This window comes from Aulostomus chinensis, chromosome 7 (genome assembly GCF_037954235.1).
Source record: "Aulostomus chinensis isolate RoL2024-O1b breed Wild chromosome 7, RoL_Achi_v1.0, whole genome shotgun sequence".
Taxonomy (NCBI): domain Eukaryota; kingdom Metazoa; phylum Chordata; class Actinopteri; order Syngnathiformes; family Aulostomidae; genus Aulostomus; species Aulostomus chinensis.
The window spans coordinates 12,342,030-12,369,542 of NC_141326.1; the positions used below are offsets into that span (position 1 = coordinate 12,342,030).

General features: G+C 45.2%; 3 protein-coding genes across 9 annotated transcripts in view; 1 reads left to right on the forward strand and 2 right to left on the reverse strand.

The window, feature by feature from the left end:
- Positions 1–201: 201 nt before the first annotated feature.
- cotl1 (coactosin-like F-actin binding protein 1) lies at positions 202–12,098 on the reverse strand. The gene is made up of 4 exons (XM_086208480.1): positions 11,655–12,098; positions 10,790–10,872; positions 5,596–5,753; positions 202–3,079 (listed from the first exon to the last, which is right to left on the reverse strand). Exons 1-4 carry the CDS (start codon positions 11,729–11,731, stop codon positions 2,969–2,971), a joined length of 429 nt encoding a protein of 142 aa, XP_086064606.1. The 5' UTR covers positions 11,732–12,098; the 3' UTR covers positions 202–2,968.
- Positions 12,099–14,400: 2,302 nt separating this feature from the next.
- klhl36 (kelch-like family member 36) lies at positions 14,401–20,054 on the forward strand. The gene is made up of 9 exons (XM_086208488.1): positions 14,401–14,845; positions 14,936–15,019; positions 15,462–15,656; positions 15,771–15,893; positions 16,381–16,602; positions 16,687–16,992; positions 17,120–17,347; positions 17,431–17,588; positions 17,776–20,054. The coding sequence occupies exons 2-9, from the start codon at positions 14,960–14,962 to the stop codon at positions 18,347–18,349; spliced, it is 1,866 nt and encodes a 621-aa protein (XP_086064614.1). The 5' UTR covers positions 14,401–14,845; positions 14,936–14,959; the 3' UTR covers positions 18,350–20,054.
- Positions 19,650–27,513, reverse strand: part of hydin (HYDIN axonemal central pair apparatus protein) — a 59,936-nt gene continuing 52,072 nt past the window's right edge. For 6 of the 7 annotated variants that reach the window (XM_086208486.1, XM_086208483.1, XM_086208484.1 and 3 more), the window contains 10 exons: positions 27,336–27,506; positions 26,996–27,105; positions 26,162–26,384; positions 25,476–25,685; positions 25,172–25,335; positions 24,797–24,947; positions 24,480–24,710; positions 24,166–24,390; positions 21,875–22,156; positions 19,650–20,989 (listed from right to left, as the gene is read on the reverse strand). In XM_086208486.1, coding sequence (XP_086064612.1) covers positions 20,780–20,989; positions 21,875–22,156; positions 24,166–24,390; positions 24,480–24,710; positions 24,797–24,947; positions 25,172–25,335; positions 25,476–25,685; positions 26,162–26,384; positions 26,996–27,105; positions 27,336–27,506 — 1,977 coding nt within the window. In that variant the 3' untranslated portion in view covers positions 19,650–20,779. The remainder of the gene's footprint in view (positions 20,990–21,874; positions 22,157–24,165; positions 24,391–24,479; positions 24,711–24,796; positions 24,948–25,171; positions 25,336–25,475; positions 25,686–26,161; positions 26,385–26,995; positions 27,106–27,335; positions 27,507–27,513) is intronic. The other variant, XM_086208481.1, reaches the window with a different exon arrangement.

Consider the following 27,513-nt stretch of genomic DNA (forward strand, 5'->3'; position numbering starts at 1 on the left):
CCTGTAAATATGATCATACTTAAAAATTTTGACCTCTCGCCCCTCTTTCTTCACTCATTATAAAATATGTAAATACTGAAAGATGTCTGTGTGAAAAGACGGTGACAATCTCTTGCAGTCCTGCAGTGGAGTATTTCAAATGGACAACAGGTTAATATTCACATGAGCCAGAGACACACAAGAGACTCGTCAAGAAATACGTTTTGGAAAAAACATCAATTTTTATTTTGAAATGACTGATCATGTGCCCATTAAGTTTTCTTTCTTTTTCTTTTTTTTTTTTACATTATTTTCTTGAAAATCTCTTTCACCAATGTCTCAAGATTGCAATGCTCTTAAAAATAAAATTAAAAAGGTAAAACTTTTAAGAGAAAATAAAACAAAATAGTACAAGAAAAACAAATAGTCCCTTTTTCTTTTCTTTTTTTTGCAAGGGGGGAGGGGGGGAGGGGTAACAGGAGGTTGGAACCAAATAAAAAGAGATGCTACAACCGAGAAGTGGCTCCTCCCAGTTTTGGGACAAGAAGCCATGAGCTGATCGAAGTCCTGCCACCCATGCGAGGAGGGTCGCCAATCACAGTGTAGTGTCCACAAGCTCCCATGATGCCCCTCTCTCCATGGGAGACTAAGGCAGTCAAACACAGTAGGTTACAGTATGCATGGATACCTTTTTAAGTGGCAAATAATGAGATGAGACACCAGATGAAAAGACCTCCATTTTCAAAATCAGATTCAGTAGAACATTCATGAGCTGCTGTTAGTTGCATCTGTGCTTTTCTGAGGCATCCTGGAAGGCTGAGGTTAGTTTTCCTCAGATTTTTGTCTCAGCTCTGGAAACCCAGATAATGGAACTTACCGAAAACACATTTGGTTTCAAGTAAAAATGAATCCAAAAGTATGATGTCAGAAGGATGACTAAGAGTCTCAGAACACGATGTGACGGCCGACTCCGAAGCTGTGATCCAAACACAGCTGTCTGCTTCGAGATGAAGACGTTTCTAAATGTGCAATTAGTGGTGTGACTAAAGCTTACTTACTACTTAGAAAATGGAGATCTTTTACTCCTGGAGGTACAGTGTATCATGACTACAAGCATGTTCTGGAGTCGAAGGCAAGTCTTTCATTTCAAAATGAGACATCAAACATGACCACAACGCATCATTTTGCAATGAAACTCCTTCCTTTTTTTTGTTTTTTGTTTTTCCGTCCTCATTTCGTAGAAGTATTCTGAGGAAACAGTGCTGAAGCCTTGATGTACAGTAACTTCATTAGGATGACGACGAGATGACAATGCACAGCACAGTAAATAACCAACCATGAGCTGACAAGGGAGAGGGGAGAGGGCAGGAGGAGGCTGTCAGGCTGGCTCGGACCCTTCGAGCGCTTATATACTGGCATTTGTACGTGTGTGCGTGTGTGTGCGCGCGCATGTGTTTTACCTTAAACTGGTTTTGCCTATTTCAAGAAATCTTAGCTGTCTGTCCACATGCAGCCACAAACATGCAGACGCCCAGTATACAGCCGTGTGTGCGTCTCTAGCAGGCCTTTGCTGATTGTGTTTACATGGGCTTGAGTATCCCAGTTATGATCTGGTTTTTAAGAGTCCCATGTGTTTGTTTGTGCATGAAAACATCTCATCGTCATTAGAGAAACCGTGATAAGCCCTTATCCTGGTTTTGACAAACCCGGTTTTGCTAACTGAAGAAGAAAATGGAATAGTGTAGCATGTAAGCACCTTACCCCGGATACCGCCGGCCTAAACAAGTGACGCATCAGCAAATCAAAAACTGTTGCAGCTACGAGAGGTGAGGCCATGTTCAATATCTGTTGTAACCCTCTTCTCCCGATGCGCGTAATTAGGTCAATACGCCGTAACTGCTACGTGATGTTGGCATTTAATAGCGCCAAGTACATTATTATCCCACTGTGGTCTCATGTTTCCGGATTTAAAAATGGTTTCAGTGTGTGCATGTAAACACCACATCCTGAACATGACCAACACTGAGAGGTGACGCATAGCCGGGTTACTTGAGTCCATGTCAACGTAATCATTTTTGGCGTAAGACATGGATGTTTTGGGATTTCCCTAATTTCACAATTAAAAAACTGAGTGTAAAAATGACTCAGAACTTCACAGGTTATTTCCCCAACTAATGCTTGCTGCCTGGCAACTGTCTCCGCCTTTGAAGAGCGCCGGGACCCTAAAAATCCAGGTGTGTTTTCTTCTCTTGCGTATTTTTCTATGGACTAAACAAACGAGTCCTGACGTGTTCATTATGGGGCTTTGGAGCTGCTGGTGGGCATTTTCTTCAGCCTTCACACAGCATATAAGCTTATAAGCACATGCTTATAAGAGGAATGACAAAGTGGTGCATCTATCATAGGAGATCCTAGTGGTTTTAATATTCAGGATACACCGACAGACGCTCGTGTGCCAGTGGTGCAGCTTCACTAAGTTCCAGCCAAGTATATAAGCGCCCAAATGAGTCGATCTGAGGTGCACCAAGATCTGTCAATCAGCATCCCGGGTATCTCCCATCAGTTTCTCTGAGCAAGGTGTCGTACAGTCTGTTAATGAGTTGCAAAAACTGGTGACAAAAGGAGACGCTATTGATTTTATTAAGCCGCTCTTTGGCAGCAAGACCACTGTTTGGTTTGTACTTGGAACAAAGTGCACCTGGTGCACCTCCTCTTGATTTACATGTACCTGTGTTCCTCCCCAGTCAACCAATTCTTCACCACCAGGCTTCTTCTCTGGGCCTCACATTGAAAGTAAAAATATGTGTGTGTGTGTGTGTGTGTGTGTGTTTTGTGTATGCATGCTTTTGTCAAGCACCCTCTTCATCTCACCTCCTCCTCCTCTCCCCAAGAGGCAGCAGTCTTTCCCCAACACTCCCCACCCCCATTTACACCACCCCACCCTCCCCATCCTCAAACCCGCCTCCTTCCAGTGGACCGTGGCACTTTTCTACTCAGCCTGAGCGTCATAGTTGGCGCCGCCTGCCTTCTTCAGCTCCGTGCGGATGTAGTCCTCTTCCACTTCCCTCGGGTCACTGACCATGAACTCCTTGGCGAAGTTCTGCAGAGACAAAAGGAGCGAAGAGGACAATGTAAATGATATCAATGTGTTTTTCAAGAAATAAACAACTCAGCACACTGTGACAGCGCTCCCAGAGCACCAGTCTAAACAGGACCTGATGAGTCTCAAGTTTTTGAGGGACTATCGATAAAGCTCACTGGACATCGAAAGGCCAACAGTCAACGCTCTGTACTACCAAAATCATTTAGGCAGCTGTCATTAGGTTTTGACACCAGGCCATTTGTGTGGTTATTCATTAAACCGTGAAAGTAACTGTTAATGCTGAACTGGGAATATACTGATCGTGCATATTTTCTTCGGAAAAAGCTGTAAAAGTGCAAGAACACAAGAAAGAAAGAAGAGAAAAACTATCTCCCTTAAATAAAGCTGACTGGATTCACTTCATGGGGAAAGCAACATAATCCAATAAGACTATAAGTGTAACTCAAAGTCGTGAGCTCACGCTCTCAAACGTACCAAATCAAACGGGTCAGTCCAAACAAAAAACAAGTGAGTGTGAATGGAAGTGTGTCCAACTGCATTTGTGCCACTGCCAAAAGAAAAAAAAGAAAAAAACAAAAACAAAAACACAACACAGTGCAATTGCGATTCTTGGGTACAGAGTGAACCTGGAAGAAAAAAACCTTCTTTAAATGACACCATCTTTTAGTGCAACCTGTTCTGCTTTATTTATGTTCCGTGTGGTAGCGTGACTTTAAGAGAATGAACCAAATGCAGATAAAAATAATCCCTGTGAATAAAAAGCTCTAAACTCAGAACTTCCCACATTTTTTGTCCCCCTTTGGTGAAAAGTAGGCTTTTGAGAAGCGGGGGGGGGGGGGGGGGGGTCTTAAAAAGCTTGCCACAGAGGGGGGATTAACTAAAGGCCAGCATAAAAGGGCCAGTATAAAATGAGAAGAGATTTTTGGATCGGTGAAGCACGCACAGCTATAGACACAGCTGGTGTCCCGGTTACAGTAACTAATAGTCTTCTCATATTAAACTCTTAAGACTTGCAGAACAAGAACATGTAAGATGTTTCAGTCAATACTGGAGCTGGTCAGCAGATCCACGTGGTACCAGCTGGAGGCTTCCACCCTGGAGAGCAATGTTTGGACCAGGGAGGCCCCTAAAACTCGCTCATGTCTGATGCAAATCAGATTGCTACCGAAGAGCGGCTTTCAGCAACATGCATTGAACGTGTTTGTCAGGCCTCGAGAATACACGCAACACGCATGTCAGTGAGGGGCGGAAAAAACCTGAAGGTACAACTGTTTTTGTTGATCAGAAGTCTCCACAGGGTACCTCTGAAGTGGCACTGCTTCAGTTGGCAGCCATGGAATGAGCTGAAAACACCAGAGGAAGGAAGAACGATCTGTAGCGCTGCGTCCTTCTATCAAACTATTGATATAAACATTCAGCCGATGCACTGCATGTTTAAGAGCACCTACTTAGGTCCATTAGTTTCCCTCGTTAGCTCACAGTTTGTCGCAGCTTTTCTATTTATTGAGACAAACAGTGTTGGTGTGAAGGGTGAGAGTGAGAAAAATAGTGCTAAAACCAGAGCAATGAACTGAAAGATGCTAAAATGTTGCGTCGAGCTGAGCAGGGGCCCTCTTCACACTCCAGACAGTAAATCTTAGATATGGGAGGATTAATTTGCGTGACACTGCTGAGTGATGACACAGCAGGTATCTGCATTCTTGTGTTCTCCATTGCACACTTAGCTTCCGTTTCCTTCTGATCACCTTTTTTTGCTGTTGTTGCTTTCGACCACAGTGAGAGTGTGAGTCGCTCACTCACTGAGTTTGGGGAAGGCGAGGAACATTTTGCTTACTACAGCCCAACTTTGAGGAATTAAACTGAAAGTTATTGAGGGTCCAAACAAATGGCCGTGTATCTCCACTGCAGAGACGTCTGAGCTCGCGGCGAATTTCGGGATTATTTTCCGATGCAGGGCAGAAAACCACTAAAGGTTACCGAGGTAACGGCTGGTAGTCACTGGTGGTCCCAACCGTGAGGGCGCATCATGTTAGGATGTTGGTGTAAAGTTTAAACACGGGATGTCGTAGGAGACACGAGGTTCTGGTAACAGTAACACTAAGAATACATACAGAGGGCGTTTAGTCAGGCGGTACGGAGACACCTGACCGCCCACCCCCAGAAGGCCGATTCACCGTCGGCTGTGGATACCCCAGAGGGGTTAAACATTACAAGTGTACTTCCCTACATTCCACTGACAACAAGGGCTCTACTTTGATAAATCATCCTGATATTTGCCACCATGTGACTTCTCAAAGTATTTGTACTTGCAACCTTTGTACTTCATTTGCTTAATCATCCCATAACCACCGTGTGTTCTAACCTGAGTGCTGCTAGATCCGCCATTCAACCTTCCCAAACTGGCATGATGACAATCGAATTGCTATCTCTCTCTATCTCACTTGCTCACACACACACACACACACACACACACACACACACACACACACACACACACACACACACACACTGACCTGCACGACCTCCTTGACCAGTGTCTTGTCAGTGCTGATCTTAGCACGCTGCAGCCCACTGATGTTGTCACCGATCCAGGTGATGAGGGTGAACTTGGCTCGTTTGCTCATGGCGTCTCCCGTGGTGATCCGTATGAAGCCGAACAGACGAGCATCGTCTGAGGAGGAAGAGGCAGAGTGTGACTTTAGAGCTGTGAATCTTTGTTGCTGAACAAGTCAGGACTGATCTCCTGACATGTACAATAAAAGTCATGATCTAAAAACTGCACACACAAGTCCACTGGGTCAAACGGATCACTACAGGGGCAGTTGTCAGGGAAACAGCTTGAAGCATAACGAGGAGTTAGACACAACAGTTTGACACATCCATCCATCCATCCATCCATCCATCCATCCATCCATCCATCCATCCATCCATCCATCCATCCATCCATTTCTTCTACTTATCCTGTTAAGGGTCACAGGGGGGCTGCAGCCTATCCCAGCAGCCTTCAGGTGAGAGGCAGGGTTCACCCTGGATGGGTCACCAGTCCATCACAGGACCAACACATAGAGACAGACAAACATTCACACTCACAGTCACACCTACGGTCAATTTAGAGTATCAATCAGTCATTACATATGAAAGGAATCAAATGCTTATTAGAATTTTATTTGATCTTGGACAGAACCGCTGGCCCTAGTAAAGATTAAGACCAATTACCACGACCGAGTCTTATCAAACATAAATGAATCGAAACGTTCAGAATCTGTAGTCTAGAGGGTGTTTACCACCACTGATGAATCAAAGGAAGCAGACTGCATCATTTGTAAACAGTAGTTTGTCTTAAAATGATAAAATCTCTTCACTTCACGTCCGCTCCCTTGTTGTGGACAGGTGTACGCAGAACCTCCAGCCTGCCTCGGGCTTCACTCGCACTCCCATTGTGCTGAGTCATCATTTTTGAGAGAGCAGCACTCCGTGGTACAGTCCAACACTCGACCACCGCACCAATGACGCACCTCTATCACACAGCCACTTAGTGACAAACCTGTTAATAGTGCTGGCCCTCAAAAATAGCAGCCCCACCACCTCAGCTGCCACTGGAAAAGCCCTGCTTCCAGGTCGCACATGCGTGTGTGTGTGTGTGTGTGTGTGTGTGTGTGTGTATGAAGGGGGAATCCAAGAGGAAGTATTCAGGTCAATAGACTAAATGACTCAAATCTTTTGTGAGCCTCGCCGCTGTGTCACTAAACTTTCAGTGACCACGCCCGTCACTGCCATGGTGGCCCACCGCCGGCCTGACACAACCACCGCATACGCACAACCACCCTCTCACACAACCGTCTGAATGCACACAACCAAGCTGACAAGGTGAACATAAATAATACAGAAAAAACAAAACAAAACAAGAAAAATTGGCTGCTGCTATCTTTTCCTCTCTTCTACCCCTTGAGAACTCTAAAGCTTACTCAAATGAAACAAGAGTATCACTCAACAGTGTGTGTGTGTGTGTGTGTGTGTGTGTGCGCGTTTACATGCATTCTTACGCACAGCAATGGGTTCGTCACAAACGATGAAGTGACCTAGAAAGTATTCCGACGGACAAAATTATGTTACAAAGGATCACTTAATAATCTGTAATAATCTAATACATCCTTCAAAAGAGCGATAAGCTCCATTCAGAAGCTGGGAGGTGGAACCCAGCCTCCCCTCTGTAAGTGTGTCAGCTGAGTGTTTGTGGGGTGCTGTTATGTAAAGTTATGTAACGCTGATCGAGGTATTGTCGGGGTCAATCTGATGATCGATCACACGGCTGGAGGAACAGTTTGTGAGTCGTCCGTCAAAACCCGTTAAAAAAAAAAAAGTCTTTTAATGATGTTTTTTACTTGTTTGTTGAAAGTGTACACTCAGTGAGGGTGTGTGTGTGTGTGTGTGTGTGTCAATGTCATGAACTTCTAAGGTTTTTAAATCCCCCTCCAAAATCCAACACGCAAATATCTTGACAACTGACCGCTTATGTTGACCACTACTGATATTACCTGTCTAGAAATGAGTCCATGTGATATTAACATACTGAAAAACACAAATAAACATTGCCCATGTTCAAATGTTTTTTTTTTCCAAAACGTGTGGTAAAGCCCATGAATTCCATATTAAGGGCATTTTTTTCTTCGTCAAATACGACCGATGACGAGCAAGTAAGAGGGGACCTGAGAGAAAGTGGGCTGATTTAAATATCGGCCATCGGACCGATATTCATAAAGCTTTGTAAAATGAGCGATACCTTCCGACACAGATATTACTGTTCATGTCTAACTTCTTGGACAGGAAAGTTACGATTCACACGAGCTTGTTGTCTCATTTGGCTGCAAGCGACCTGCCAAAGTAGAACCCACGGATGGGAAACGCTGGAACGATAAAATCTGAAATAACAAGCACGATATTTAGTAACAAGAACGGGCACTTGACGGAGCGCTAAGGGCGCTCATGAAAAACGACAGAAATTCCACTGCGGATTTAAAGCTGTTTCCAAGCTAGAGTTAGCTTGCCATTCCACCGCCCCAAGGCCCAAGGGAGCACGAGTCCACGTCCCCCAAACCACCCAGACAGACACATATTCGTATCATATTTGAGGTCCCCAACCACAAGCCTGCTGTGTGAAGTACCACAAGGGGGCCGCACAAAGAAACTGACCTCATATACAAGGTGCTGAGGCTGAAAGTTGATGGGAAGGCTTGGAACCGAGGTGCTGCATAATGGCTAAATATACAAGAATGAATGACTGTATATTCTTGTCCTGGTGTCACTGTCATAGAGCGTGTAGATCTGTCAGGATCGGTGCCATAAAAAGTCTGTGTTTTGCTTCAAAATGAAATGTCTTCTTCCTGTTCCTGTGTGCACCGCAGCCAGAGTTTGGAAGGAATCAGCCTGGTACTTTTAGCATAATTCTGCTGCAGATGGACAGGGGAAAAAAAAAAAACAGATGAAAACGTTGTGACAGTAGAAAGTCACATTAGAAGAAGGTCCTCCTGCAGGGGAATGATAACAACGTTGGCTGATTGGTCCTTTTGAAGGGTGGCGTGAACTGAAGAAGGAGGAAGTTGAGTTTTCAAAAGTCCATGGGTAGTTTACAAGTGCGACTTGTCCTGGATAATCTTTAGGTAGCTGTCGCAGCCGCAGCAGCTGATAAAGACACTCCTGGCAAAACCACCGCTGCTGCAAACATTAACAGGGGCCGCCACTCTAAAGCCTTATCAGAGGGGCCACAAAGGCCACTTCTAACACCCTTCTTGAGCACGGCGCGCACACACACACACACACGCGCGTGCACACACACCTAATAAAGTCAAGGTGAATCAACTCAGCACTAAAACAACATTTAATAGGGGTATATTAATGACAGTCCTTTGATTTGAGGAACGGTTCTTGAGAAGAAACAGCACTGTTCAGATCAACCACACACACACACACACACACGCCCTCTGCCAGACTCTTCCTGGTTTGTCTTCCCTTGAAAGCGATGCTGACTCTGCTGCAGAGTCGACTGCACTGAAAACTACTGCAATGATGACACAGCAAAAAATGTGTAGTTCTGCATAAAAGCGTTTCCTTTGATGTGTTGTCAGATATAAATGAGCAATTACACAACAGCCTGATGGTTCCTTCCTACTGAGAGGCACAAATGAGCCCCACTGAACAACATATCTAAATTCAACATTCCATCAAGAGCCAGAGACAGAACACGACTCTCCCTCTAGTTCTGGTCCAGTCGTCGCCCTTTCTCAGCAGAACCTCCACACCTCGGGAGTATCAGCCGAGCGCAACTCCCAGGTGGAACGCATCTACCAGCTGCTTCTCAGCGCCATCTATCGCGACTGTCCTCTCACGGTGAAAAGTCCCGTCAGAAATCTAAACTTCATTGTGTCTCATCGTCGCTTTGAGGACTGAAGGCTCCCAACCGCTGGAATGCACAAATACGTATTTCTACTATAAGTACTCCATCAAATACTTCACTCCTCTGTACTTCTGTACAATCACGCATGGAGACTTCTGCCTAGAGCAGGACGTCACCGAGTTCTTTCTACTTTTATGTTTTATCCCAACACTTTTAAAATGCTTGTTTGCTGAGCAAAATTGAGATGAAATCAGCCGCAGTTTGACGTGGATTATAATCTCAAACAACCCCAGCAAGCAGATCCAAGCTGACTGCTGACATCACAGGTGATGTGGTGCACCGGCCCCTCCCACTCTCAGAGGGAGTTCCAACGTCAGGGCTAAATAAATCAACAATCCCACAGAAAGAAGGATATCTGATGGTGTTTGCGGCGTCAAACAGAGCCCCCGCTGAGCTGCCGCAGAGCCACAGCAGTTGGGGTTTTTTTTTTCAACACAGGAATGTAAGCTGTGAAATATCAGGAAGGGAAAAAGTCGAACCCTGAGGCTTTAAAGACAACAGCAAGCATCAGCCACACCCAACATCGGAGCAGATGCTCTAGATGATCTCACATTTGTGTGTGTGTGTGTGTGTGTGTGTGTGTGTGTGTGTGTCAGGATGGATGCAGCTTGCAGCCTTTGGTTATTTTTGTTCTCTCTGCTGTCAAGCAACTTAAATTTCTGTTACTTTTATTTTATTGTGATGTTCTTTTCTTTTTTTCCCTTCGGTGACATAAATACTACTCATCACGGTGCAGACCTAACCCTTCATTAAAACACGCACACGCACGCACACACACACACACACACACACACACACACACACACACTTCAGGCAAGAGACGCTCCAGCAAAAATACTGTAAATCTGCAGTAAATCTAACGGGTTAACAAGATTTCCACGATCATTCAGTGATGCTAACCGCTGATAAACTACACTTTCTAAAAACCGGCGCCGGACAATGGTTGACCTGATTATGTGACGTAATGGTCCGGCGTTGAGCGCTGGAACAGCAGAGTTTCAGGGCTCAAGGCCAATGGATGACAGAGCACAGAGTCTTAAAAGATTAGTGTCCTGACAAGTCAAGCTGTTTGCCATAGGCTGTTTAACAGGTCCAGTGATGGGCGAACAGGTCCCCGAACACACACACGCGCGCGCGCGCGCATGCACGCACGCATACACAGGCGCACACACACACACACACACACACACACACACACACACACACACACACGTACAATTAAAAAAGAAGTTCGATACATTCAGTACCCATCTCACCTGTGCACATCTTCTTGAAGTCCTCATAATCAGTCCCTTGTCCCGCAGGCACAATCTTGGAGCCCTCATATTTGAAGACGGCCCTGGAGGACGCAGAATACACTCATCAATCCCTGCTGCTCATCTGTTGATACACAACAGCACAGCGGCGTTGTCTGCACATCCGTCCAGCATGGCATCGGGAGGCAGCGCACAACTGCATCAGACGCCCATGCACGGAGCAGCTGCGTGTCAGCCATGTGCAAGTGTCACTAGTGTAACGTTGTCCTCTCTGAATACAGGACAAAGGAAATTACTTCTGCCCCGCTGGGCCTGATAACAGCGCGGTGGAGGACCGGAGGAGCGGGACCCTGAGCACCGCAGGAATTATAGCCGCTATTCCCGTAAACACGCGCAGGGAATCCGCTCTTTAGATATGAAATGAAAGTCTACGGATGTGCGCAATTCTGCCTCGTCAGAGGAAAAACCTGGTTTAACTTCCCTCAAAAATAGAGCCGTTTTTATTATCATTATCATTATTATTATTACCAAGCATCAGATAAAAACCAATCTTAAAACATTTTTGAGCTCTCAAGAGACCTCTCCTTTATTCGGCTTGGAGCAAAAGGCGCACACTTTTACAGGTTTTATTTTCGTACGAGCCGCTACGCCAGCCAGCAAAAGAGCAGACGTGGTGTGGGCGGTACCGAGCCGTTGGTTTAATAACGGCGATAAGATGGAGAAAAATACATTTTTTGCCCAAATACAGGGAGTCTCAAATTACTGAGCGGTAACAATTCGTTCTCAATACACGTCTCACATATACATTTAGCAAAAGTAGAAATAAAACCAAGAGAGTTTAGGTATGAAGTGTCGGCTCACTCACCAATTGGTGTCGGTGTTATCGTCTCTGACTTGGTTGTAAGCCTCTCTGCAAGCGTCTTTATCGATCTGGGTTGCCATTTTTTTTCCCCGGATGGACAGAAGTGAGACAGTCGAGGTAAACGTTGCCCTAAGCGGGGAGAGCTAAACTACACGATAATGAAAGGGCTAAATTACACAGTTGATGCGACGCATCAGAGAAGGAGGAATAAGCGAAAATCACGACCACCGCGCAGGAACTGATGAACCGGTCGGACTTAACGGGGAAAGACGGCTCTTCTCCCAGCAGCTCGGCTCATTTCCTGTATATCGCCACTTTTATGGGCGGTGGTGATGTTAGTCAATCAGGTTGCCAGCAGACAGACAGAGAAGTCCCTAGACGCTGGATTCACCTCCTCCTGTGAATAGTAATCGGTGTGAGGCCCGGCTGTTTCAAGGCTGCTACGACTGACCCCTACAGCTTCCGGTGGCGATTTCAAAATAAAAGCGCTAGCACAATTAAAGCGACTTGACAGACATATCGTAAAGTTACTGTTTCTAATCAGACTCGGTAAACAGATGAAGGTAGATTTATCAAACGTACATTATTACTGTATTTCAATTATTATTATTTTAAATGACCAATAAGCCATGAAATATTTGTGGTGTATTTCATTTTCTCATGTCAAGCTTTGGACCTCTACAATTTTACAGCATTGGAAGTGGTACAGCACTCTGAAATTAATCAAACCATTTGTTTATGTTAATTATTTCAATAATCACATAGAGATTAGAGTGTTAGAATGTAGTCTAATTCCTTTAAAAAAAAAATCCACCCAGTCCCATTTGCTTGTTTCGAGTGACTGTTGAACCGCACAAAACCAACATGCATACAGACAAATATGTGTTATCTTGCACCTTCGTTCAAAGGGTGGATGACGAGCTTAAGGAAATAGGAGAGGAAAATCCCCCAAGTGGGTTTGCTTGTTTATTTTTCGGCAACTTCCGATACAACCGGTCACTGCTTAAAAAAATGTGATGGCTTTAATTCGATTGTACCATATCATATTTACAATTATTTGAGTGATAGAAATTCTGAAATATAATGGAAATATTTAGGCTGAACATATGAAAAATGGCATTCCCCAGGGAAGTTATCTTGGACCACTATGCCACTTTCACTCATGATTTCCCTCAGTCATTGAAAAATGTCCACATCAAAATGTTTGCTGATGATTCCACAGTGTATTTAGTAAAGGCAAGAATCAGTGGTTTAAGAATGAACTTTGATAATTTATCAGATAAGTTTTTTTTCTACCAAATGTAAAAGGGCACAGAGCTTTCTTTGTTAAAGGACATTTACTCGTTAGATTTATTTCGATTTATTTTTTGGTCATTTAAATTATATTAATTTATATTGTTGAACTTGTTGCAAAATAGGGGTAGGTAGTCTGAATGTGTATTCTTGTCTTGTTGCAGATGAAATGCGTGTGGGCCCCAGGAAGCTTCCTTGTGCTACATAGAAGCAAAAATCATTAGGATCTTAATACAAATACAAAATGAATTAACTGCAACTAAGGACAAATTTATAAAATCACAACCATTTAATGGTGTCCAAATGTGTAACAAAAAATACTCATGTCAATCATTGTCAACAATGACAAATGTTTTCAAATTATTTTTCCACACACAAAACAAAGCCAACATAAATTGTAGCGATAAGGGCTTTATACTGAAACAATCGCTTTCCGGTTTCACTTCTACTAAATTGCGTGATTTGACACAGAGCAGTTAGAAAGAAATGACCAATTTAGCTTCTTTTCGTTTCAATTCAAAAAACGTGTCCGAGAATAAATAAGGTGGGTTATAATATTAAAATATGTACAACCATCCCGTTACCAACTTGGAGTTGGCGCTTAAAATAACAGTAATTAAAGTGTTATTACACCACTGAGATACACCTCATTATTACTCTTGTAACACTGCAACTCCACAAAACTGCACGATGAAATAGTTTAACCGTAACCCGGCTTCGTAGGATGTATGTAGGCTTCATGGTGATGACGAGGGCGCTAAAGTTCAGTAGGCTACAGACAGCCCACAGGTCACGGTCCTCCTCTCCTGGGAGTCCCGAGGATAATCTCGACAAACACTGGAGCTCAAAGCTGTCCACGGAGCAACGGACCTTTGGATTGTGCAGACCAGAGAGGACCAATAGCACCACCGCAGAGTTCCCTGGCTCCGACCGGCATGTGTGTTGATACATCCCGCCACCTGCTGGCTCATCAGCCCCTCTGACCCGCTTGGACATGGTCCATGAGGCTCGCTGTCCCGGTTACTTCCAGACATATTCTATTCTACGTGAATTTGGAGCAAATAATTAACCGTTCATTTGTTAAAAGACACAAGTTTTGTTTTTTAAAGAAGGTTTATGAATAATGGGGTCATGTTTAAGATTAAGATTCTCCGAGTTACACTTTCTAAGTGGTTTTATTGACCGTGAAGCGCCGGTGATATTACACAGCATCTCCAGTGTGTCTGGCATCATGACTAGAGAAGAGAGATGGTATTCAAATATTTAAATAGAGCAAAATAGTTCACTTTTAAAAACGTTTGGCGACATTGCCAATCTTGAACGTCCCTGCTTGTTCCGGGGTTTAACCGGTTAAGGTTAAGATTTCAAAATAAAAAATAAAAAGAGAACTTGCAGGTAAGGTAATGTGGTATCAACATACCCGGACAAGTTAGTTAAACTTTTTGTGATGAAAATAAGTTTTTTAATCACTGCTTCATTAACTACCTTAAAATAAACGCATTTCCCCCCCGGAATCTCAACATAAGACACTATTTTGAAAATCCTAACGGGAAGTTCGGTTGTTCCACAGGCTAGTGTACGGTTGGTTCTCAATCCCTGCGGTCGAGGAAACAAGAGTTTTGACATGACTATGTGGAAGGGATGAGCTGAGGTTGTTAGAAGAGGAGTCTACCGACAGCTGTCCGCCTTGTTATGTCGTTGAAAAATTGTCGCATGTTCGACATTCTTCCAAAGCAGCAGCTGCTTCTGTTAGACAGCGCTTCTGTCGCCGCTCAGGTCCAGGACAGCAAGCGTGAACATTCGCCGACCACAACAACGGGAGCTTTCTGGGCTTCAAGCCATTGAGTGACAGCCCTTGACAGTGAGGCATTGAGACGCCGACCGTGTCAAAGATGCCGGAGGTAACTCCTTAGCATCGGATGTTAGCATTGTAACGGCCGGCGTTAATTGACCGCTGAACACTAGAGTTACGACGAATGTGTGTCTTCAAGGTTGTACCAGCCTAATGGGACACCATGGACAATGACAAATCGAGCCGTGTACGTTGGCCCCACCGGATCACTCAATCGTCCAAGGTGCGTGTGTGTGTGTGCGTGTGTGTGTACACGTGCCTTAATTTGTTCTTTTTGTGACCTGTTGGAGACCTTTTCTAATATAAACACAAACCTTATCAGGATCTGTTGTCATGGAGACTAAAGTCTGGTTCGTATGAGGAAAAACTATTTCTGAGGTACTCATCAAATCTAAAGGGTGAACCAATGGTAGATTGGGATTGGGCATGAATGGGTTATCTCAGTGATACCCCCGACCTCGCCTCAGGACTGGGCAGGTGGAAAAACCACAGGCTGCATCATCCACAGTCACCTCTATTGTTATCACTGCCTCAAAAGACCAATCGAAACTAAGGCGCTTTCAGCCACCCGGGTAGAGGGTTCCAGATCAGGGTTCCAGACTGGATCAGACTGTCTTTCTAACAGATAGCCGCTCACAGTCATGGCATCTGTGTGTGTTTGTCAGGTGTTCCGCTGGGGGGATCAAGCTGCAGAGGTCTTGCAGGGCTTCAATGACCAGCGGCATCACGGCCAGTTCTGTGACGTGGTACTGGTAGCCGACGACCAGCGCATCCCCGCTCATCGAGCCTTGCTGGCCATCTCCAGCCCATACTTCCACGCTATGTTCACCGTGGGCATGAGGGAGGAACGTCAAGCTGAGGTACTGTACATGAGATGAAGGGTGCGTTTCCTTTACCTTTAATAATAAGAATTGCTTGATAAGTACACAAACATTTTCATAGATATGTTGATGTTATCTTCTTACTGCCTGCAGGTGGAGCTTGTTGGGATTTCCTTCATCGGTCTGAAGGCTGTAGTGGACTTCCTGTACAGCGGAGAGTTGCCTTTGGATGGTGGAAATATTGACTGTGTGCTGGAAACTGCCCACCTTCTTCAGGTAAGAGCAGAGCAGGCGATCAGATTGGGTTGCTGGAGGACAAACACGTGAAAAGAAATCCTTCTGAAAATGAGTAATTAATAAGAGGTAAAACTACCAACAGGATTAGAGTCTGTGAAAGACAACAAGAAGTCCTGGGTTATTAGTGGACTTTCAACAGGCAGGGAGGTCGAGCTCGGTGGGAACGGCCATCTGCTTTGACCAGGTGGAGGTAGAGAGAGATGGAAAACAGGGGCAGAGACAAAGACGGATAAGGGAAAGAGATGGATGAGAGGAGAGAGGGTCAGAGACGAAGAGAGAGAGAAAGAAAGGAAAGAGAGAGAGAAAGAAAGGAAAGAGAGAGAGAACTCTCCATGATCCCTTGTGTCCAGATTAATAATAGCCTGATTCTGCATGTTTCCAACATTGTTCCTCAAGCGTAACCTCTCAGTGGTTTGATGTGAAGGCTGGTTGGTGTGTATTCTGTCAAAATACCGCTGTGGTGCAGGTGTGGCGCGTGGTGGATTTCTGCTGCCAGTACCTGGAGCAGGAAGTGAGTGAGGACAACTACCTGAACCTCCAGGAGCTGGCTCTGCTCTACAGTCTGGAGCGCTTGGACGCCTTCATCGATGACTTCATCCTCACACGCTTTGCCACACTCTCTTTCACCACAGACTTTCTTCGTGACATTCCTTTGCACAAGCTAGCCTCCTACCTCTCCAGCGGCCAGGTAAGACGCCAGGTTGTTCATATTCAGATGGATAAATCACTGCAGTGGTTGAGCAGCCACGGTGAGAGCTCCCCTCATCCTCAGGTCCAGCATGACAGTGAGCAGGCTCTGCTCCAAGCTGCCCTGCAGTGGCTCAGCCAGACTCCTGAGCGGACCAGCCATGCTAGACAGCTCCTCTCCCACATCCACTTCCCTTTGATACCGGTGGGGGACCTGGTGGACCGGGTGCTGCCGGCCGTGCAGCACCTTCACCTGGCCAGTGCCGGCTGTGAAGCCCTGGTGGAGGAAGCGCTGGATTACCACGCCAACCCCAGTGGTCAGCCGCTCCTACAAACCGGACGCACCATGCTGAGGGGAGGAGTAGAACGACTGCTGCTGATTGGAGGAGAGGTAGCCTGGAGCAGCTGTAGTTGTCCGTCTGTGTTGTACCTGTAAATATTTGAGGCTTTCTACTGATAGACGTGTGTCTCAACTTGTGACCAGCTGTTGTGTTAAGAGGAACCTCTTCTGTCCTCAGGTGTCAGAACGTGGCGAGGCGCTGAGCGCCAATGTTTGCCGGCTAGATGGTGAAACAGGAAACTGGGAGGTGGAAACAGAGCTGCCAGCCCAGCGCAGCCACCACTGCCTGGCAGTGCTGGGGGGTTTTATCTTTGCAGCCGGGGGAAGCTCGTCCAGGGACAACGGCGGAGACAGTGCCTGTAACCTTCTGTACAGATATGATCCTCGCCACAACCAGTGGACTACGGTGCCGTTCCTCGTAACGCTTTCACCTTCCAGTGAAGTACGGTTATCCTTCTAGCAACTAGTGACATTGGGCTGTTCTTCCAGGGTGCTCCGATGAACCAGCAGCGAGTGGATTTCTACCTGGGGGCAGTGGGAGCCTGCTTGATTGCCGTAGGAGGACGGAATGACACTGGAGCTTTGTCGTCTGTGGAGCTGTACTGTCCTGCCGAGGACTGCTGGTCCTACGTGGCGGAGCTGCCGAGGTAGCTTGGGAACACAAGTCACTGGTCTGTGTTTAGTCGTGTGTAATGTGACGCTGCCAGCATGGCTCAGTTTTATTGTTGTACATCATGAGTATATGTACATTGTTGCTCCTGCATTTTGCATCATAGTTGTTGCCGGTATCTTTAATCACTAAAGGTTTCAAAAGGTGTTCAACTGTCGTTTTAGGTTTACTTATGGCCATGCTGGGACAGTCCACCGTGGCGTGGTGTACATCTCAGGTGGCCATGATTATCAGATTGGACCGTACCGTAAAGATGTCCTAAGCTACGATCCGTCACGGGATGGTGACGTGTGGGTGGAGCACCAGCCCATGTCATTAGCTCGGCGCTGGCACTGCATGGCCTCCCTCAACCACCTTATCTACGCCATCGGGGGCAGTGACGACCACGAGTATACCACCGAGCGTTTTGACATCCTGCATGTGGAGTCCTATGATCCCTGCAGCGGGCAGTGGACCAAGGTGGTCCCACTGCTGCTGCCCAACAGCGAGGCAGGGATGTCAGTGTGGGGGGGGAGGATCTACGTGCTTGGTGGCTACAGCTGGGAGAGCATGGCCTTCTCCAGAGCCAGTCAGGTCTACGACCCAGACAAAGGCACATGGAGCAGAGGACCTGACTTGCCAAAACGTATCGCTGGGGCCTCAGCATGTGTGTGCACGGTGAAGCCCTCCCCGACATCACCCTCTCCAGAGAGAAACAAACTGGGGCACAAGGTGAAAAGAAGATCAGACCCTACATAGCACTGGCATTGACTTTTTTTTTATCTCATCCAAAAATACAAGACCTGACCTACAGACAGACTCTTAATAGGAATGAAATCCTCACTGTGAGCAACCAACTCTTTTCTCTGTAGCCCGGAGACACCACATCTCCTCAGTTCTGGAGGGGAGCGGCAGGAATGCTGACCGTTGCCCCGACTGGAGAGTGTGAATCAGTGTTTCCCCTGGGATGGAGTTGTTGCACAGCAGGTGAAGCACGTTTTTGTGCAAAGCTTCACTCATACGTGTCCGCTGGCACACCAAGGCCGAAGCACATGTGGCTCGTAAGCTAGAGGGGGAAGCACCAGGCAGCCCAGCTGAGACAGGCTAGCACGAGGGATATACATCCCTCTAAAGAAGACAGTTAAAGGGGTCCCTTCTGTTTGGGTCAGATGTTGATTGATGGCAAGAATCTTGTTGATCAGTCGGCTGATCGCAGGAAAAACCTCCTCACCAAGCAGCAACTATCTAGTCTGTAGGTCACTCATGGACGGCTATACTGCACTCACTGGATGGTGATTAAATATGTCCAAGAGGAAAACTGGTGTGGGGTCATTTAGAGGTGGTGACAGCCAACCTCTGCAGGGGGACTCCTGCCCCAGTCTTCAGCGTAAACATAGCCTGACACGCTAGCATGATGTTAGCAAGCCGACCGCTTGAACAACCAACAGTTCACTCTCTTCACTGATGGCTGATACTCGCTACTGCCATTCTTTAAAGTCTTATTTTTTTGTTTTGTTTTTTTCTGAAATGTTGCAGTGTTACCAACCCTAGAGCTTTGTTGTTGTTTTTTTATTTCTCCAGAAAATGTCTTTAGATATTGAAATGAATGACATAAAGTGACACGTTGACTGGCTTGAATTAATGTTGACTTCTTTTTGACCAGGAGTGTTTACAACCATGTGAGCGGCTATTCTAGATGCTAACTTCAGCATGCTAACATGCACCATGTTTGAACTACCAACATGTAGAATCATCTTTGCATGGCACCTTTATTAAGCAAAGTTGTGTTTACTTTTAGTTACAAAACGTGTGGGCTGTTACCATCCATCCATCCATTTTCTTCCTCTTATCCTGTTAAGGGTTGTGGGGGGGCTGCAGTCTATCCCAGCAGCCTTTGGGCTGGGACAGGTCACCAGTCCATCACAGGACCAACACATAGAGACAGACAACCATTCACACTCACAGTCACACCGATGGTCAATTTAGAGTATCAATCAGCCTCATCCTCTCTTGATGTCTTTGGACTGTGGGAGGAAGCTGGAGTACCAGAGAGAACCCACACAGGAACAGGGAGAACATGCAGACTCACACAGAAAGATCCTGAGCTGGAGCTGGGACTTGAACCTGGAACCTTCTTGCTGTGAGGCGACAGTGCTGACCACTGCACCACTGTGGGCTGTTACATTAAAACCATTTTCAGGTAACACGTACCCCGCCTACTTTGAAGTGATCCGTCACTCAGTAATGATCACGTGTTCCTCAGTAACTCATCCCCAGGTGTATTCCTGTGACCTCCTGAATTCAGCCTCAAACTTGTCAGAAATTTCTGAAGACTCTGGAGTGACAGCAGTGTCTGTTTATATGCTCAAAGCAGCACCAACATTTTGATTTCAGCTAAAACTACCAAACTAAAACTGTTCAGGTCTCGATGCTCCTCTCAGATGCTTCACTGCTGATCCGATCAGCACAGCTACAATCGCTTAGTTTGGTGGTGAGTCAGCTGTACAGTGGTACATTCAGCTGATCCCTCTGCTGGGTCACATCTGCATGTCCCCCAGTATTAGCTTCACCTTTGACCTCAGAGCTGAAAAGAGCCCATCTGCACTGTGCTACTGGTGTGTAACCTCTTGGACATTCTGTGTTCATCTGTTTTCTCTAGTGGTTCAGTAATAGCAGTCTTTGAAGAGAAATATAGCAGTGGAAGACATGACAAGGTTCAGCTAAAAAATGTTTTAAATGTAGTTCTGAAAACAAAACGTCATTTATCTTTAGATGTGTATTACAGTAGGGTTATAAGAATGTTCCTCCAACAATAGTGAGCCTTTAAATAAACCTGTTTGCCCCTGGGTACTGCAAGAGGCTGAAAGATGACACACACACAACTGGCTACCAACAACCATGCCATCTGGCTGTCTGAATGAACATGAGGTGTGTTTCTGTCCAGGGTCAGATCCAGTTCTGCCCTCTCATCTGAGACTCACCTGCAATTTGCAGCACAACACGGTTCCAACTACTAAACCCAAGTGTAGAGTTGACTCACTAAATCCTCGTTTTTCAGGATAAAAGGTAACAAGTTATGTAATGTTTGCCATCCTTGTACGTTCCCAGAGTCCTGGACTGCAATCTCTTGACGTGACTGCCCCCTTGTGGCACTGAGACTGCACTGACATCAGGATAGATCTTTTTATTTCACTTTTTTGGCACCTCAAGGCCCCTTAAGAAATGAACCCAAAAAAAAGGCTCGCTGGGACGCGCTGAGAGCTTGCAGGAGACGGTCAGTTTGCCGAGGCATGGCCCTGGAGGACTTTCTGAAGGAGGTTTGAAGGTCACCATGATGTTCTCAGTCTTTTTGGAAGGCAGGGTGTTCACTCCTTTGACAATGAAGCAGCTGTTGTCCACCTAGGAGCAGGTAAACAAGACGTAGCTTCACTCATTTACATATCAAATAGAACCCAAGCATTTTGTTGCAGCTGGAGCGTAAACGTGGTTGTTTTCAGAATAAAGTGGGGAGAAAATATGAGACTATAAGAGAGCAGATAAGTGTTCCAAGATAAATCTGAAGCATCTGGATGGAAAAGCCCCCAGTGTGAAAAAAAATATGTCTCAGCTCAAATTTACGGGCGTTGATACGTCATGTTACAGCTGCACCACAGCAGCCAGAGCTGATGTCCGTCATTCTACTTGATTCAATTTCCACCAGAATCATCACATCTCAGGTGCGTCTCAGAAGTTTCCAGGTGCCACTGTGAGAGAAATATGGGGCAAATCTATATTTGATGGACAGAGCATCAATCTGCACAGAGCAGATCAAGCCAGACAGGAAGGAAGTCCTCAATAAATGGCAGCGTGACTCTAGTCAGATTTTAAAAGGCACCCATGAGCAAACTCCTGATCACTAAATCAGACAGAAGGACATGATGTGAAAATATTGGTTTATGATCAACACATAAACAAAGAGACAAGGACCAAATCAACAAAATCTGAGCAACTTAAAAAAGAAGCTGGAAGGGCAAAACACACTGCTGAAATGCTGCTGACGGAAATCGCATCTGTGCAGAGGACGGACGTGATCGGCGTCACGGCAGGAACGTGACGCAGCCGTGACCGGCGGAACTTCAGGGTTAGAATACTTTCTCTCGATTTAACAAGATTTACTGTCTCCCTGCTTAATAGCCGTTTTAAAATTCTCATGGGCGTCCCAGATGTTGATTCAACATAACTTTTTTACTTTTTAAACAAAGTTTTGATGCAGTTTTCCCTGCTGAGAGGTCATCAACACTTTACCATATAAGACAAAGCTGCAGTCTCCAGGAACACGTTGGTGAAGGGGATAGCGATGGTACGCGTAGCCTTGATGCTGAATGGTCCTTGTGCTTTGGGAGGGTGGCAGATCCCATGTAATGGAAAGATGTAGTCTCCTCCGTGGGTGGAGGACAGGCAGAGCTGGCCTCTCTCCTCCCCCAGCTGATGAGGCTCAAAACAAACCTCCATGCTGACCTGCGAGCCTGCTTCAAAGCCTGGTGAGGCGCCAACAGTCTTCTCCACAGAGAATGCTGGGTTATCAGTCTGGAAGGAAGAGAGAATAAGGGAACATTTTTTCAGCGGGTTGAGAAGTGAAAGGCTCTTTTTGAATTTATCTCTGGTGTCAAAGATGATCGTTCTGATCTCTCAGGTGCCATGTTAATGTAAACAATCTGGGTTTAGACAGAAAAAAGCTTCACAGCTAAACAAATGCCAGAATATTCAGATTCAATCCCAGAGATCATCAGATGGCTTCTGCTAGAACATAAAATGCATCATGTCATCAATATGAAGCTTACAGCTGAGCAAAATCACTGTCCTTAGATTGAAGGATGAACTTATCAGATGCACGTTTTGTTTTCAAATGTAAAAATGGTAAAGCTTCCCTCACTCAAAACATTTGTTTTGCATTTCAAGTACTCACAAATATGAAGGCAGAAAGAACCAGACACATATATTTGGTTTAGAGCTAATAGAGACTGATGACTAACAACAGCAAAATTGCCCCAAAACATTGTCCCACATCTACCTGTATAATCCACATCTTCCTGTATAATCCACATCTTCCTGTATAATCCACATCTACCTGTATAATCCACATCTACCTGTATAATCCACATCTTCCTGTATAATCCACATCTACCTGTATAATCCACATCTTCCTGTATAATCCACATCTACCTGTATAATCCACATCTACCTGTATAATCCACATCTTCCTGTATAATCCACATCTACCTGTATAATCCACATCTTCCTGTATAATCCACATCTTCCTGTATAATCCACATCTACCTGTATAATCCACATCTTCCTGTATAATCCACATCTACCTGTATAATCCACATCTTCCTGTATAATCCACATCTTCCTGTATAATCCACATCTACCTGTATAATCCACATCTACCTGTATAATCCACATCTACCTGTATAATCCACATCTTCCTGTATAATCCACATCTACCTGTATAATCCACATCTACCTGTATAATCCACATCTTCCTGTATAATCCACATCTACCTGTATAATCCACATCTACCTGTATAATCCACATCTACCTGTATAATCCACATCTACCTGTATAATCCACATCTTCCTGTATAATCCACATCTACCTGTATAATCCACATCTTCCTGTATAATCCACATCTACCTGTATAATCCACATCTACCTGTATAATCCACATCTTCCTGTATAATCCACATCTACCTGCATAATCCACATCTTCCTGTATAATCCATATCTTCCTGTATAATCCACATTTTCTTCATCCAGCTGCATGCTCAGTAATCCGCAAACACTTTGATTTGAGCTAAAAACAAGCTGACGACACCACTCCTGGTTTAGAGCTGAGCGTAACCAGTTGATAGTGAATCGATCACTGATCTTCAGTTCACTGGAACGATACCTCAGTTCAGTGTAGCAACCTCGTGCTTGAATATGTGTTTGTTATGGACAATCCACAACTCGCACAGAAGTACAATAAATCCTGTTTAGTGCATGAACACAGACTACAAGCAGTTTTCCCCTCTTACCCCTATGGTGAAGGGAGTTGATTCTCTCATCCACCAGGGTAAACTACAACATAGAGCACTCGACCCCAACAGTTCTCCCCCTGCTTTTTGGGTAGTGGAAGCATCTGCGTCGCCTCTCTGAGCTGGGCTCAGCCAGGCTCTGTGGCAAGCCCAGCCACCAAATGCGGGCCCTCATTCTGGCCCGAGCTCCACTTGCTTCTATTCTAGTCTTTCATGGAATCCTTTTAGAGGCATTCTTAGTCTGACCCCTCATCTAATACCAATTCACCAAGGGAGACCCTGCCAGGAGGACAAAGCTCCAGACAGCCCAGCTCCCAGGTTCATCAGGGCACACACATCTTTCCACCATGATAAGAGGATTGTTCCAGATGAGCTTCTACAACAGTTAATATCTAAATGACAAGAATAATTCTGTAATTGATCGCAAGCATCACCGCAGTTTAGGTGCTGTGTTTATGTCACTCCTGCGTGAATCTGTCAGTGGACCATTCAATTTTATATTTATATTTTCTTACCTCGCAAATGTACTCGACTTTGAAGCGGGAGTAACTGATGAACTTAACAAGGACAGCATGGCTCCTGCCTAGAGAAGTGTTGAAGTGGACAGTTTTCTCTGGAGGAGGAGGCAATGCTCGGAGAAGCAGATTGTAGTGAAAGTAGCCCAGATCGTGACTGAACAGAGACAGCTGGGCAGTAGACTCGCCATCACGCAGGGGCAGGTACACAAAGCTCAGAGTACCCTGCAGAGGAAGACACAGTTACTACAGTCTTTGTTTGTAGCCACAGAACTGGTTTTTCAGCATGGGACTAGAGGCATGTTGTAATCCACCTTCGACTGCCCTTGCAAGGTGTGCTGAGTAGGGACGATGATGTCGGGGCATTTACACTCCCAGCTGAGGCAGGTAGCTGTCTTCAAAGGGTTCTCCACATGTATAGTGGCTGAGGTCTTCCGGCGGACAGTAGTCTCTAGTTCTATGGTGGACGCGACTCCTGGAGGTGTGGCCTTGAAGTTAACGTGGTAGAACAAGTACTCGCCTGACACCTCGTTACGAAATGTCACCTGAGGAGAAGGTTTGAGGGTGATGTGAGGAAAAGGCACAGAAGTGTAGTCAAATCTGACGAAAAAAAGAGTATGTGAAGTCAAACCTTAATGTTGTACTGGCCCTCTTTGTATGTATAAAAAGACATCTTGTAATCTTTCTTAGCCTGAGCAGGAACATCGAAGTAGTCGAGACCCTTGAGGGACACGGTGGCATCTACTTTGTCAGGCTTCATCACCTCAATCGTCACACGGAACCTGGACAAACAACACAAGTTTGTGACTCGACTGTACATTTGCACAAATGGGCTGAAGTTTTTCTCCTTATTTTCAAGTCAGATGTCCTTCACTCTATTTTGGTTTTCAGTCATGGAAGATTTTTAAACCCAAACAAAGCTGGGTTATTCTTTATTCTCATGTTCATGGATTGGACTGAAGGTTAGATGGTTTTGCACATTGTGGCACAGTCTCATGTGTTTTACCGCTGGTGCTTGGAGAGCCAGTTGTTCACAGGGAGCAGTTCTGTGTGGTGAGTCTTGGCAGGGATTTCGTGGACAGTTGTGCTCTCCACCTGGGGAGGCTCAGCAGTTCCCTGCAGGGAGTACAGCTTTCCAGTCCCATCAGGGAAGGATAGTAAGACTGATCCCTGAGCAAGGAAGAAACAGATATTCAGTGCTCTAATGTTACAGATGAGAAAAACAGAATTGGGGGCGGGGCATGATCTATGTAGCTCATGCACTTCTGAGGTGATGAATCTGAAATGTTTAAATGTTAATGCTCCTCTACCTCGTGTCTTTTCCCTTCACCAGTCATGGTCATTGGACTGTAGGTGATGTCATATGTCTTGTTCTGGAGGGGTTCAAGGACCACGGAGGGCGCAGCTCTCCAATGCTGCCCCTTGATGACAGGTCGAATGTTGCAGGGCTGGTGTGTGGGGTTGTTCAGGGTGATGGTCTGGGTGTGAGAGCCGCGTACCGGGCAAACAAAATTCACCATCTACATATGACAGGACAGACGGAGGGAAGAGTTTATGGAATGGACAGTAGTTCATTCATAGTTCATACATCCTCTCTGAAGCCTTTGCTCACACTGAACAGATTTTGCTGGATTTCTTTGAAACTGTCAACGCCAGTGGAGCCACATCAACGTCTCACATCGTCTGATGTTGAATGATACTGATTATTTGCGGGTTTGGTAGTTATACGGGTACAAAAACTAACCTTTTATTGAAAGCAGTAATGTGATACTTCTGAATTCATTCCGATGATTAGAAATTTATTTCAAGGCTGATAAACTGTAAAATCACTCGTTCCACTCGCACGTATTTTAAAGTTTATGACTGCATATCTACGTACTTGTTGTCTTACAGATGTACTCAACCGTGGTGCAAGCTTTCTCCTACTACAGTTATCAGCATCAAGTACAAAACCTCACATTGGTTTTACTTTAGAAATAAGTTTCATCAGTCAAACCTCTTTGCTAGTGGAGGCTACAATGCAGGAGCCAGTCACGGTGAGGGTCGCGGGGCTAGAGGAGCCCTCCACAAAGCATAGCAGGTTTTCATATCTGATGTCAGGACTCAGTTCCACAGGGGCAAAGGTCACTTCAAAAGGAACCTTCATGCCTGCAGCCATGTAGCCTTTAGTTGGTGTGATGCACAGAGATGGAGGAAAATTCTCCGTCTTCCAGCGGAACCTGAGTAAGAGTTTTTAAAAAATGAAAGGAAAAAAAATCATAAATCCACAAGAGTGACAAATCAAATCATCATGCCCACCACAAAGCAATATATCAAAATAAAATATGTGCATTGAACACAAAAAAGTCTGATAAATCTTAGCTCATGTTATATACTGTATATAAACTGTACTTGGAACACCCACACATTCATGCAGTTGCAGCACACATGGTTGAAACACATAGATTCATTTTCAAGGCATACCTCGATCTTTTTATCAAGGATTTGAAAGCCATCATCAATTTTGATTATATAGTTTAAAAAAAACAAAATAAATCAACACACATAATTGTGCCCAAGTTTCCTCGCCATTCCTCTGGAGCAACAACTGCAATTAAACGTTTTTGTTTTTAAAGAAGGAGTCATGTGACATGGCATCTACAGTGACTGTATCGTTATGTTCAGTGGTCTGTGGTTTCACATCTCTTAAAACTAAAAACAGAGGCACCATTGAGGGTTTGTGTTTTCAGGCCTTGAAATTGCCAGAGTTGTGGGGATGAGAGTCACACACATGACTTAATTTCTGTGTTCTACGATGAACCATATCAGTGTGGGTGTAGAATAAACTTACTTGCCACCTATCTTTCCAGAGTTGGTTAGGATAACCTTCTTCCTGTCCTGACAGTGCTGGACCACAGCTCCGAAAGCCAGGTGGCTCTGGTCCAGCTGGACCACCACACCCTGTCAGTTAGAAATTAGGACAAGTGTTAAACATGAATTCATGCTCGTTATTAGACCACAGGAAAAGTTGTAATAAGGACAAACTGTTTATCGTTGAAGTCACATTTGTGTTTAAAGATAATGATTGTAAAAATAATAACAAGACCACTGAACCAATGTCAGAAGAGGATGTCAAGGCAAAAAGCTCAGACTTGGTGACTTGATGGAAGCACATTTGCTTCACTTCCTACCTGGCAGCAGCCTTGGATGGTCAGCAGGGGGAGTAAAAGGTCTGCACACTTGGCCTGAAGCTCAGCAGTAAAAGGAGGTAGGTGCTGCTGGGGTGAGAACTGGATGCTCACAGTACAAGAACCACCGCTGCCTTTCAGTTTCAGCTCACCTTCTGGACTCACCGACAGATCCTGGAGA